General features: G+C 37.0%; 1 protein-coding gene across 6 annotated transcripts in view; it reads right to left on the bottom strand.

Moving 5' to 3' along the window:
* Positions 1-2,085: 2,085 nt before the first annotated feature.
* The window catches only part of LOC127979356 (tubby-related protein 3), a 28,054-nt gene continuing 18,192 nt past the window's right edge, over positions 2,086-11,947 (bottom strand). For 4 of the 6 annotated variants that reach the window (XM_052584745.1, XM_052584757.1, XM_052584775.1 and 1 more), the window contains 9 exons: positions 11,050-11,212; positions 10,084-10,227; positions 9,586-9,716; positions 8,490-8,681; positions 8,298-8,410; positions 7,073-7,190; positions 6,884-6,982; positions 4,573-4,744; positions 2,086-3,505 (listed from right to left, as the gene is read on the bottom strand). In XM_052584745.1, the coding sequence (XP_052440705.1) occupies positions 3,372-3,505; positions 4,573-4,744; positions 6,884-6,982; positions 7,073-7,190; positions 8,298-8,410; positions 8,490-8,681; positions 9,586-9,716; positions 10,084-10,227; positions 11,050-11,212 (1,266 nt within the window). In that variant the 3' untranslated portion in view covers positions 2,086-3,371. The remainder of the gene's footprint in view (positions 3,506-4,572; positions 4,745-6,883; positions 6,983-7,072; positions 7,191-8,297; positions 8,411-8,489; positions 8,682-9,585; positions 9,717-10,083; positions 10,228-11,049; positions 11,213-11,947) is intronic. The other 2 variants (XM_052584766.1, XM_052584793.1) reach the window with 2 other exon arrangements.

The following is an 11,947-nucleotide window of genomic DNA, read 5'->3' as shown; positions in this document are numbered from 1 at the left end:
TATGTAAAGACATTTCTGCTATCACTCATATTTAATAAGCACTGCGTCGAAGACGCTATGGGAATTTGTTTGTGCAGTGTTATAGAAATGGCTTGGCAGTGGTGCTGCATGAACCTATGGAGGTGAAGCCCACCAAAGCCCGTCAGAATTGGTGGAGCATCTGGCTATATATTGGCCGATTCGCCACAGGCATTCAGGTTACTTTGACTTTGACTTTATTTATGATACCAAGATAAGACAATAGCAACTATGAGCAGAATAAGCTAAATGAGGTTATATCTGGCCTAGCTTGATCATCCCATGCTCGTATCGCCTCGGTACCTAAAGGACCAAGTGCACATGAGCAGAGTTTGAGTCTTGGGCAAAGAATGGCCAAGAGCATGAGAATGAGGAACAAACGATGAACTTTAGACAGAAAGTACCCTAGCATGAAGTGCCAGGACGACTAGATTATAAAATCTAGCAAATGTGGACTGCAAGATCCAACCGGCCACTGCACAAATTTCTGCGATAGTCACACCACTAGACCATGCCCAGGACGAAGGCACTTCTCTCGTCGAATGGGCTCTCACTCCAATTGGGCATTGCAGGCTCAAGGAAGAGTAGGCTAGCTGAATTGCATCTACAATCCACTTAGAAAGACTCTGCTTTGAGACCGGCAGCACTTTGGTTCGGTTTCCAAAGCATACAAAAAGCTCTTCTGATCGCCTTATCGGCGCAGAGTGCTCCATGTAGACTTTCAGTGCCCTAACAGGACACAGTAGATTCAGCTCTCGATCTTCCTTTGTGTTTTGTAACGCAAAGAGAGTTACCACTTCTGGTCAGAAGGGTGTGCAGAGCATCTTTGGTATATAGCCATGCCTTGGTTTCAGGACGAGCTTCGAGTCGTTAGGCCTGAATTCTCTGCAATTAGGGCTTATCGAGAGTGCTTGTAAATCGCCCACAATTAGACCTTGAGCATGGAGGGGGATTGCCTCTTCTCCAAGAGCTCTTGTAAGAATGACAGTATCACTGATACGTCACAGGAGGCCAGGTTTTCGCCATGAACACTGATCACTTGGATGCGTAGAGGTGTCTTGTAGATGGAGCTCTAGCCTGTGAAATAGTGTCTAGCACACGGTCAAGGAGTCCCGTGGGTTCCTGTTGAGCGGCCAAAGGTCCAGAGCCCACAGCTCATGGTGTGGGTGCCAAATCGTCCCACCCGCTTGAGAAAGGAGATCCCGTCTCAGAGGGACGGACAATGGTGCTGCAGTCAGCATCTGTGACAGGTTGGCTATCCAAAGATGGTTTTCCCAGAGAGGGGCCACAATAAAGACCTCTGCATCTGATCCCTGACCCGCTTAATTACTTGGGGAATCAGAGGAATCGGAGGAAAAACGTAAAGAAGGCAGTTGGGCCTGTCCTGGGCCAATGCGTCCTCGGTCTTGGAAAAATATGTTGGACAATGAGAGTTGTCTCTTGAGGAGAAGAGGTAAATTTCACATGTCACATATCTTTCTGCAGGTGCCTCCACTCCTCTGAGGGGACTCTTTATCTTGACAGCATGTCCGCAACCCTGTTCAGTTTGCCCAACTAGCCAGTCATCAAGGTAAGTGAGAATGCGGATTCCCTTCTGCCTGAGAGGAGAGAGAGCCGCATCCATGCACTTTGTGAACGTGCTAGGAGCCGAAGACAACCCGGAGGGTTCAAATGTCTTAGATCGAGGATGGGGCACAGCCCGCCATCCTTCTTGGGAACTAGGAAGTATGAGCTGGGGGAATGACTTCTATAGCTCATTTCACCAGCAGATTTTCCACTTCGGCGCGCAGAACGTGAGTGATCTCATTGTGCACTGAAGCCAGCAAATACATTTCATCTTGCACAAAAATGCACAAAGAAATTATGATTTTTAAGAAAAACATTCCAGGATTTTTCTCCATATAATGGATTTCAATAGGGACCAATGGCCAGAAGGTTCAATTAGCATTTTCAGTGCAGCTTCAAAGTCTATCTATAGACTATACATCCTTTCTTTTTTTGTCTATGCTCTATCTACCTCATGTAGTTTCAAGCCTATGTGTCACATGATCAGGATCCACAGTAATGCATATTTAAGAGTTTTAATTACTGTATTTCTACCAACAGTATCATCATAAAATACAGTATTTGCAAACATAAAAACTAGATAATTTAGCTTTTGTATATATATCAGTACACACTTGGCTGACACACTCACAACATGTGAGGAATATCAACACACATCAATCATATCAACAGGAAACACACTGAACAGGAACAAAGGTGCTTGAGCTCCCCCTTTTTCTCTACAGTTTCTCAGGATGTAGACGCTCTTCTGTGACTATTTACACTGCAGCCACGTGTTAAGGCAACTTTCTCCATCCATGCAGCAGCTGTAAGAACCGGATTAACATGCAATGTGTTTCCTCAGGGGGTTTTGGTGAGCAAAGACAAGTGAAAAGACAAATAAAAACATAAAGTGTTAAAAATGTCATATTCATGAACATGCAAAATGCAAAAAAGTACATCAGCATCATCCAAATAAAAAAATAAAATCTCAAAAAGAAACATCTAGGATGACCAGCATATTTTAAGATATGAAAACTTTCACTTCCGTAATGCATCTATATAATTTACTGTAATTCCCAGTTGCTCTATTACATGATTTTTCCGATTAATTTTCTGAATGCAAAATATAATTTCTTATTTTTTTCTTTTAATTTCAGTGGTGAACTCTAAGGAAGCTTGTTTCCTCCTCTGGATAAAAAAATAATAATAATCTGAATTTCAAGATATAAACTCAGCATTGTGCAAAATATTAAGAATTGTGATATAAACAGAGAATAGTGAGATATAAACAGAATTGCACGATATAATTGCAGAAACATGAATGCTGAAATTGTGATATAAAAACTCACAATTGTGCGGGGGAAAAAGTTAACTCTAAAAATACAAACAAGTTTCAATAAAAATCTAAACAGTTTGTGTGAGATTCTCCATGACATCATACTCTTCATATCCATCAGACACTTACTAAACATCACAGAAAACATCTCAAAAAGCCTAAATAAAATCTCTCTCTCTGCGTTTCAGAATAAACCCCTCAGTTTAGTTTTCTAGTGGTCTATTAAAACATAAATCCAGTGAAAAAGAAACATAAGGAAAATAAGTCGCAGGATCATCTTGTCAGTTATTTCATGTAGTAAAAAGTTAAATGATTTGATGTGTTTCCTCTACAAAAATAATTACTTTGGTCCTTATTTCTGATTATTGTGATATAGCACAAATCCTCGGACACAATGGAGACACGGTGAGGAGGATCGTGCTCTAGTGTCCTGAGTGTGTGTGTGTGTGTGTGTGTGTGTGTCTCATGGTCACTCGCAGGCCAGTTTGCTGTCGAAGCTGGACAGGCCGATAGCAAAGGCCTGCAGGGCACACATGGGGTAGTTAAAGTCCAGAGTGAAGATGTCCTCCGCCACTCGACCAAACTGCATCACGATGTATTCAGCTGAAAACACACGATCACAACAACACCCCGAGACTGAGCATGAGAAACCTACCTGGAAAAGTCCATTACATGAATAATATGTGCAATATATGATCTAATTTGATTTATATATATATATAAATAATATTTTTGCTTTTTAAATGTAATTTGGTACAAACTTCTTATAATACATATTTTTTTTAATTATTAATTAATTTTATTTCATCTTATTACCAACATTTCTCATTTTAATTTAGATTATGTGTTCAAAAATAACTATAACTATAGTATAAATAAGACGTATATAAAAAAATAAACATTTCTAATACAACTTTAAAATTACAGATATTTCAACTAAAATAATCAATAAAGAATATATGACAATAAAAATTAAAATAGAAAATAAAATATTCAATGATGCAATATTTCTCATTTTCATTTAGTTTAATGTGATTTATGAAAATAACAAACTAAAACTGAAATATAAGGAAATTTAAAAAATGATTACAACAACTTCAAAATGACTAACATCAATTCAAAATATTATCTATATGTAATACAAAATAGAAAATAAAAAGTAATACAAATTATATACATTTAAAAAATAAAATAAAAAAATGACTACAATAAATTAAAAATTACTAACACTTCAACTAAATTTAAAATAAACATAAAAAAATATAAAAAGCTAAATCTATATTTTGAATATGATACCCAAATATTTCTCATAAAGAATACACACACACACACACACACACATATATAATTACCGTATTTTCCGGACATAAGTCGCACTTTTTTTCATAGTTTGGCTGGTCCTGCGACTTACAGTCAGGTGCAACTTATTTATCAAAATTAATTTGACATGAACCAAGAGAAATGAACCAAGATAAAACATTACCGTCTCCAGCCGCCAGAGGGCGCTCTATGCTGCTCAGTTCTTAGACTTATACTTAGGTGCGACTTATAGTCCGAAAAATACGGTGTATATATATATATATATATATATATATATATATATATATATGTATGTGTGTATGTATATATGTATATGTGTGTTGATGTGTGACAGATGTGAGGTGACTTACGGTCGTTCTCGTGCACGATCTGGAAGTTCTTGACGGAGGCCTGCGTGACTCTGCCGTGGAAGTTGAGCACGTAAGACTGTGTGTCGTCGTTCCACACCGGCGCTTTATTGTGCAGCTCGATCAGATTCTCCAGCGAGAGATTCTGCCATTTACTCAGCAGAGACTCCTGCTCCTGAAACACACACACACACACACACATCAGCTGCTGCGCTCATGGTGATGATTTGATTGACAGCTGCGAGCGGCATGGCCGCGGGAAGTGGGGGTGCTGGGGGTGCTGCAGCACCCCCTAGTGACGAGAGGGAGATAAAAAAAATGTAGGCCTATTAAAATATTTTGCACAATTTATAAATTCCTTATGAATATTTTAGAAAATGATTTTGACACACGTAGGCTATTACGTATATATTTTGGATTTTAATTTCATATTTTGAGGCCTAATCAACACAAGTTCGGAAGTTACGTTGTCAACGTCAGGCAGGCAGGTTTGGTCTAGAGGTGTGCGATACCGCTAGATTTGGTATCGATCCGATACCAAGTAAATACAGGGCCAGTATCGCCGATACCGATACCAATATCGATACTTTTTAATAATTAAGGTGGATGCGTCTTCAACCTAAATCTAAATTAATTTTCATGACTTTTAATTTGTTTTTGTGATTTGCATTTTGGGTTATTAATCAGTACTACGAAAGCTTTTGTTCAGAAACAACTTTTGGTTACTTCTGATTTATTTAAATAAACAAAGTTACAAAATGATTACTTCACAAATATAAAAAATGTAAAAACAAATTCTCTTTTCAAGTAGCATGTTAATAAAAAAATGTTTCTCCTCTTGTGCACTTCTTTTCAGGATTGTTTTCTTAAAGTCACAACGTTTTACTTCACAATTGTAAAACAAATTCTCCTTATACAAAATTCCTGAAGCCGACATCTTCCACTATGGAAAGAGGCTGCAGGTCCTTCACAATCATTTCTGATAGGCGCCTTGTAATATCCACTGCTCTTGGAGAATCAGTTATTGATAAAATAATAAAAAATAATTAATTCTGGTGCACATCTAGGTGAAGTTTAAATATAGAAACTAGTATCCCTTTCACAGCTAACACAAAAAGGGTAGATCGGCCTGAAAATACAGCCATACAACGCTCTTCTTTCTCTCCGCCTCTGACTGACTGCTGTTAGAAATGCGCGGCTGAGCGGTGCGCGCGCCTGACTGCTGGTGGTAGCGCTAGTGGTGAGTCACGTGACGGTACAACACAGGAGAGGGGGCGGAGAGCAGTGTCGAGCACGAGCAGCACTCTTAGAGCTTGCTCTGCTCTGTGACAGCAGCAGCATTTTGACAAACACGGCCAGGTGGCAAAACGAGAGAAACTGAAACTTAAGTATCGATATTTTCCCGTTGGTATCGATCAATACCGATACCAACGTTGGTATCGATATTATCGATATTAGTATCGATCTGCCCACCTCTAGTTTGGTCGCCGAGTAACGAGGTTTCCCGCTCGTTCCACGCAGAATACATTCATCCTTATTTAATACAGCGCACCTCGACATTTGTACACCTGTAACCAGGGCACCCCGCCTGCATGTAGCTCAGGTAAGAGCATTGTGCTGCCGCGTTTGTAAAAAATTTTTGGCAACAAGTGTGGGATCAGCTTTGACTAGCCAAGCAATTGTAAGTAGTACACTATAGTATTTTTGTAAGGTGGTGGGGATGGAGATGGAGAGTATTATTTCGTTCGTGTGTTCTTTGCGTAATGGTTGTGGAGAACTGTTAAATAACGTTTAAATAGTCAGAGATTATTTCCTTCTGGTGTGCGTAAAAAGATTTTGGAGTTAATAGAGTTGCGTGTGACATAAACGTGCAGTGACTCAAGCCAGCTGACCAAATCGATTGCATTGTTTTAGCGTTATTGTGAAGTTTGATTAATATTATATTTTGTTGTAATATTATTTGTTGTATCTAAATAAGTTGCATGTATGTATAGGCTATCTGAAATTGTAATGAAAGGATTTTCGTTTTTTCGATTATTAAACTATTATTTCTGATTCTGCTTCAGATTAATAACGGATTGCGCATATCTGAGAACTGATGTCTGTGTGTTTCAGACCCTGGCTGGCTGTGCACTGTAGTGTATATGACAATAAAGTAGTAAATCTCAATGTATTTATTTTTAAAATGTATTTTAAATAGGCCTATAGGCTCATAGGTTTTTTGTCAAAAAAAAAAAAAAAAAAAAAAAAAAAAAATCACAGCACCCCCTGTTCAAAATTACTTCCCGCGGCCCTGGCGAGCGGAGACACTCACACACGCCGGACGAACCGGAACACGCTCGAAGTTCATGTTCATCCCAGGAATGATGACGGTCATCTTCCGCGGCCCTTTGAAGCCCAGAACATTGGTCTCCTAAACACACACACACACACACACACACACACACACGATAATAAGAAGAGGACGAACTAGTCAGAAACAGAGAGGGACAGAGACACTGACGTAGCAGATGGTGGCGAGCTCCTGCCGTGTGTTGGTCTCCTCCAGCAGCGCTCCGGGGGTTTTCGAGGGGTTCGTGCCGTTATCGTACACCGTAAACTTGGTTCCCATCAGATTAGACCTGCGGGGAACACCGAACACCATCAGCTCAGGATCTACGGACAGCATCTGAGGCACAACATCTGCTCAATCAACATGTGAGGAGCTGGGCAGCGAAGGGTTAACAGCACAAACCTGAAGCCTGTGTTTTTAATAAAACACATTAATTACTCAGTAAAAAATATATGCACAATGTTTTAGATGCCATCCTAAAAAATAAAAAGGCACCTGTGTATTTTCATAATTTATACTGTGAAAAAAATCATATTAGAAATGTTATTTAAAACTTTTATATGAAATTCCTACCGATTTTATACTTAGCTATATTACTGACATTTTTATTTGAACCTATTTATTTTTATTTATTGAAATCTATCTTTCATAATTTATTAGCTTTTTATTTAAAAGTTTTTTTTATCATTTACTTTAACATTTTGTATTATTTGTATTATTTGTTACATTTTTATTTTTATTTACTTAAAAATATTTTTACATAATTTTTTTCTAATACTACAATTTTGAATATTAATTAATTTTTTATTTATTTTATTTATTTATAACATTTTAATTATTTTTAACTATTTTTATTTATGTATTTAAATTTTTATTTTTTATTATTTATATATATAACATTTTTAAAATATTTTTACTGTTTTTATTCACCAATTTTTCAAGGCCCCCCAACACTCATGGTCAATTTTTATAAAATTATTTTGTATTTTTTAAATTTTAAATTATTTTCAACTATTTTTATTTATGTATCTTAATGTAATTTTTTTTTTTTATGTAAATAATTTTTTTTTTTTTTTTACTTTTTCATGGCCCCCCAACACTCATGCTCAATTTTAATAAAATTATTTTTACAATTTTTAATTCTTTTCAATATGTTTCTTAATCTAATTTCGATTTTTTTTTTCTTTTTAAAAATGTAAATAATTATCTTCTTTTTTTTTTTTTCTATCTTTTTCACCGCCCCCAACATCCCTTTTATTTAGTGTCATCCTCATGTGCTTCCAATGCAAATGCAGTACTGAAACAACAGTTTACACTAAAATAAACAGATGAGTGTTAAATATGATCCGATCGTTTCCCGAGTCGAGATGAGACGAAACACACAAGAGAGCACAACCTCAGTTTTCCTATGAAGCTCTCCGCCTCTCGGGACAGATCTGTGGCGTCCACAGAGATCAGATAGTTGGAGGTTTTGCTCTTTTTCCTCTTGCGTCCGGCCAGTAAGAACACCTGATGAGAGAGAGAGAGAGGGAGTGAGCGAGAGAGGTTTAACCGTGAGCAGAAGTGATTGTGAAGGATCAGATCACACCTTCTTGCCGTCTTCTCTCTCCAGGTGCATGAAGTACGTGGGATAGAGACCGCGGTCCATGCCCTTCTTGTCCCGTGAGATGCGACACTTGACGGTGACCCCCCTCGGAGCCGGACGGAGCACAAACTCCTCCAGATTATCCACCTCAATGGAGGAGCCCTCGGGCGACGGGGAACCCAGCGGGACACACTCCTGACGGGACACACACATTTAACGTGATTTTCATCTCTGTCTCTGCGAGCATGAGGAAGGTTCACGAACTGGATGAAACACTTTTCTGTATCCCAGTTTAATGTTCAGAGTTTAATGAACGATCTCTTCCTCTTTTAGGCCACTGCAACTTCCAAAGCAGAGCAGTTTGTGGAAATTAAGCACAAGATTAAACCTTGAGGAAGTGTTACACAACAGGACAAAACAATATTGATATGATCCACCATTATTATTCAATTTATTCCAAATTTAAATTATTATTCCTTTATCTTAATCTCTTTTTTATTACTTAAATTAATTAATTTATATTTTTCAAAAAAGAGATAATTTAATAGTATATTATTATATTTTTTATTTATTATTTATTTCAATTGTTTTCAAATATTTTTTTATATGTTTTATTATTTTAAACAAATTTGTATAATTTACTAATCAATTAATTTAACTGTATATATTTCTTAATCTAAAATCATTTTTATTTGTAATATCTTTTAATTTTTAATATTTTATTATTTTGATATTTTTCATTATTTGTTTATTTTTAATCTACTTTGATTATTTATTTATTTTAAGCTACTTTGTCATTATTTATTTATTTTAATCAATTTATTTTATATATTTACCTACATGTTCTATACTGTATGTTTTTGTAATATTTATATTTATATTTAAAGCTTCTGTAATTTACTGAATCATTGCAGTTGAATATAATACACTCAAATGTTACGCCTGTTATAGTTACTACAATATATAATACACTATATTTGTAAGATGACAGTTATACAATAAGACAGAAAAAGTTTGCTGTAGGACACACTGTAGTATATTCTCATGGAGCAGTGTGTGTGTGTGTGTGTGTGTGTGTGTGTGTGTGTGTGTGTCTGACCGTGGTGGATTTGGTGCTGGAGGCCGACGCAGGACGAGTGCTCTCTGTGTTCGGCTCTTCATCCTCATCCTCATCATCATCTTCATCCTCATCCTCACTGGCCTCGTCGTAGTTCATGCTGCCAGACAGTCCTGAGAGAAACAGAGTTTAAAGAGATGAGATGAGAAACAACAGACGAGGACTGCCATTTACACACAGACCCCTGAGACACACACACACACACACACACAGAGACACAGACGCAGACACACTCACTTACAGACACACACACACACTCAGACTGTGTGTGCTATTCTTGACATTTTTTAAATGTCCCCAGCATTTATTCGGAAATATGACTTATAGTAATAAACTCTGTATAGTTCTACAGTGTGTGTGTGTGTGTGTGTGTGTGTGTGTGTCTTACCGCGTCTCTCCAGCAGTGTGTGTGTGTGTGTGTGAGTATGTGTGTGTGTGTGAGTGTGTGTGTGTGTGTGTGTGTGTGTGTGTGTGTCTTACCGCGTGTCTCCAGCAGTGTGTGTGTGTCTGGTTCTTCTGCGGAGGGCAGTGCGGTCTGCTGCGGTCGACTGACCGACTGAACCTGGATCTTACAGCACAGATCTGGAGCTTCTGACCCCAGCAGAGCCGCGGGGCCATCGATGCCTGACACACACACACACACACACACACACATCACTTACAATATTATTACCTGTAATCCAGGCAAACACGGAAATTCAAATCTTTTCCCATGAGCTGGTTCGTTTCAGTGAAGAGTTTTGATATACATATACGCGATTATTTTATAAAAGCACCTGATAATGGTGTGAAACGTGTCTTGTTGATGTCGATTAACTTGATGTTTATGTATCTAAAGCATATAAAGTGAATGGACTAGTCTCCATCAGCTCATCTTTTTACATAATTAATGAGAAACGATAAAAACTTTAATCCGGCCTCTTCATTCAAGCTTATTGCTCTTGGGTTTCCTCAGTTCAGTGACTGTTGCAGCAAGTGAAGCGCCGAATGATTCACTCATCACAAGATCAGATTCACCTCTATTTTAACTCATTTTGAGTAAGAGTGAGGGTCAGGCGTCTGAAAGGGAGTTCTGATTGAGTAACTTGCTCCAGCCGCAAACGGTTTCAGACGCTTCAGTCTAATTTTAGGTTCCCTTGTTCGCCACAAAAGAACCGGTTCAAAGGAATCATTTGTTCGTGAACCGAGCATCACTCCGGATCGTTTTCTTGATTGTCTGTAAATAATGTATGTAAATAAAATTCAGTTTCTTGCACAGACTAATGATTTCGCTTCATAAGACCTTGATATTAAGACGGATATTAATTCTGTATCTTTGATTCGATCACAAAGGACCACAGTTGTTTACGTTTGTACTGAAGGAGAGAAGAGTCATGTGCATCTCAGATGTCCCGAGGATAAACGAATCTTTTTTTTAAGTGAAGTATCTCTTTAATAAAGCCTCACCGTCCAGGATGATGTCGCTGGCAGTGCTGAGGTGTGTCTCCACGAGCGGGGCTTGTTCTTCACTTCGGCGGGGACGCGAGCGCCGGGGACGTCCCTCTGAGTTCGGCTGGACCATCAGCGGTTCCTGACGCTTTCGCCGCTGCTTCTGCTCCAGGAGCGCCCTCTACAGACACAACACCATTAACACACTGTTGATTATTCAGCGTTTACTAGATGCATGCAGTGCATTTAACAGAGGGTCAAACCATTAGAGCAAATATAAAAGAAGGGAGTTAATGGGTTAATGTGGCTTTATAGAGAACATGCAATCAGATCATGAGATGCATTGAGAGAATTATATATCCATCTAAATATATAATAAATCTAAATATTAAATATAAAAACGTATATAGTCTTGAAAAACAAAAACTAAAAATAATATACAATAAAATATATAATGAAAAATAATAATGTTGTTATTCTTAAAAATAAATATAAAATATTATTTGTCGTTAATTGAAATTAAGCTGAAGTAAAATATAAATATTACATAAAAACTTAAACCTATAAGAAAATTAACATAAACTTAAAATGTTTTTTTTTTTCAGAGTGTTATTTTTATTTAATTTTTTATCTGGTTTATGTTTATTTTAATTGAAATAAAACCAAATAAATAAAATAAATGGACTCTAAAATAAAATTAATTAAATGCACTCTAAAATAAAATTAAATAAAAAACACTTCAAATAATATCCTGGCAACTCACTGAAATAAAAAAAGTTAAAAATTACTAAAACTGAAAGCAAAATAAATTAAAGCGAAACATAAAAAGAATAATAACAACATTCAAATAAAAGCTAAAACATTAATACATATTACTGCATAAATAGTACTAAAATAACACTTTTCTATTCTACAA

Source organism: Carassius gibelio, chromosome A4 (assembly GCF_023724105.1).
Source record: "Carassius gibelio isolate Cgi1373 ecotype wild population from Czech Republic chromosome A4, carGib1.2-hapl.c, whole genome shotgun sequence".
Lineage (NCBI taxonomy): Eukaryota > Metazoa > Chordata > Actinopteri > Cypriniformes > Cyprinidae > Carassius > Carassius gibelio.
This window is presented reverse-complemented; position numbering and strand designations above follow the sequence as displayed.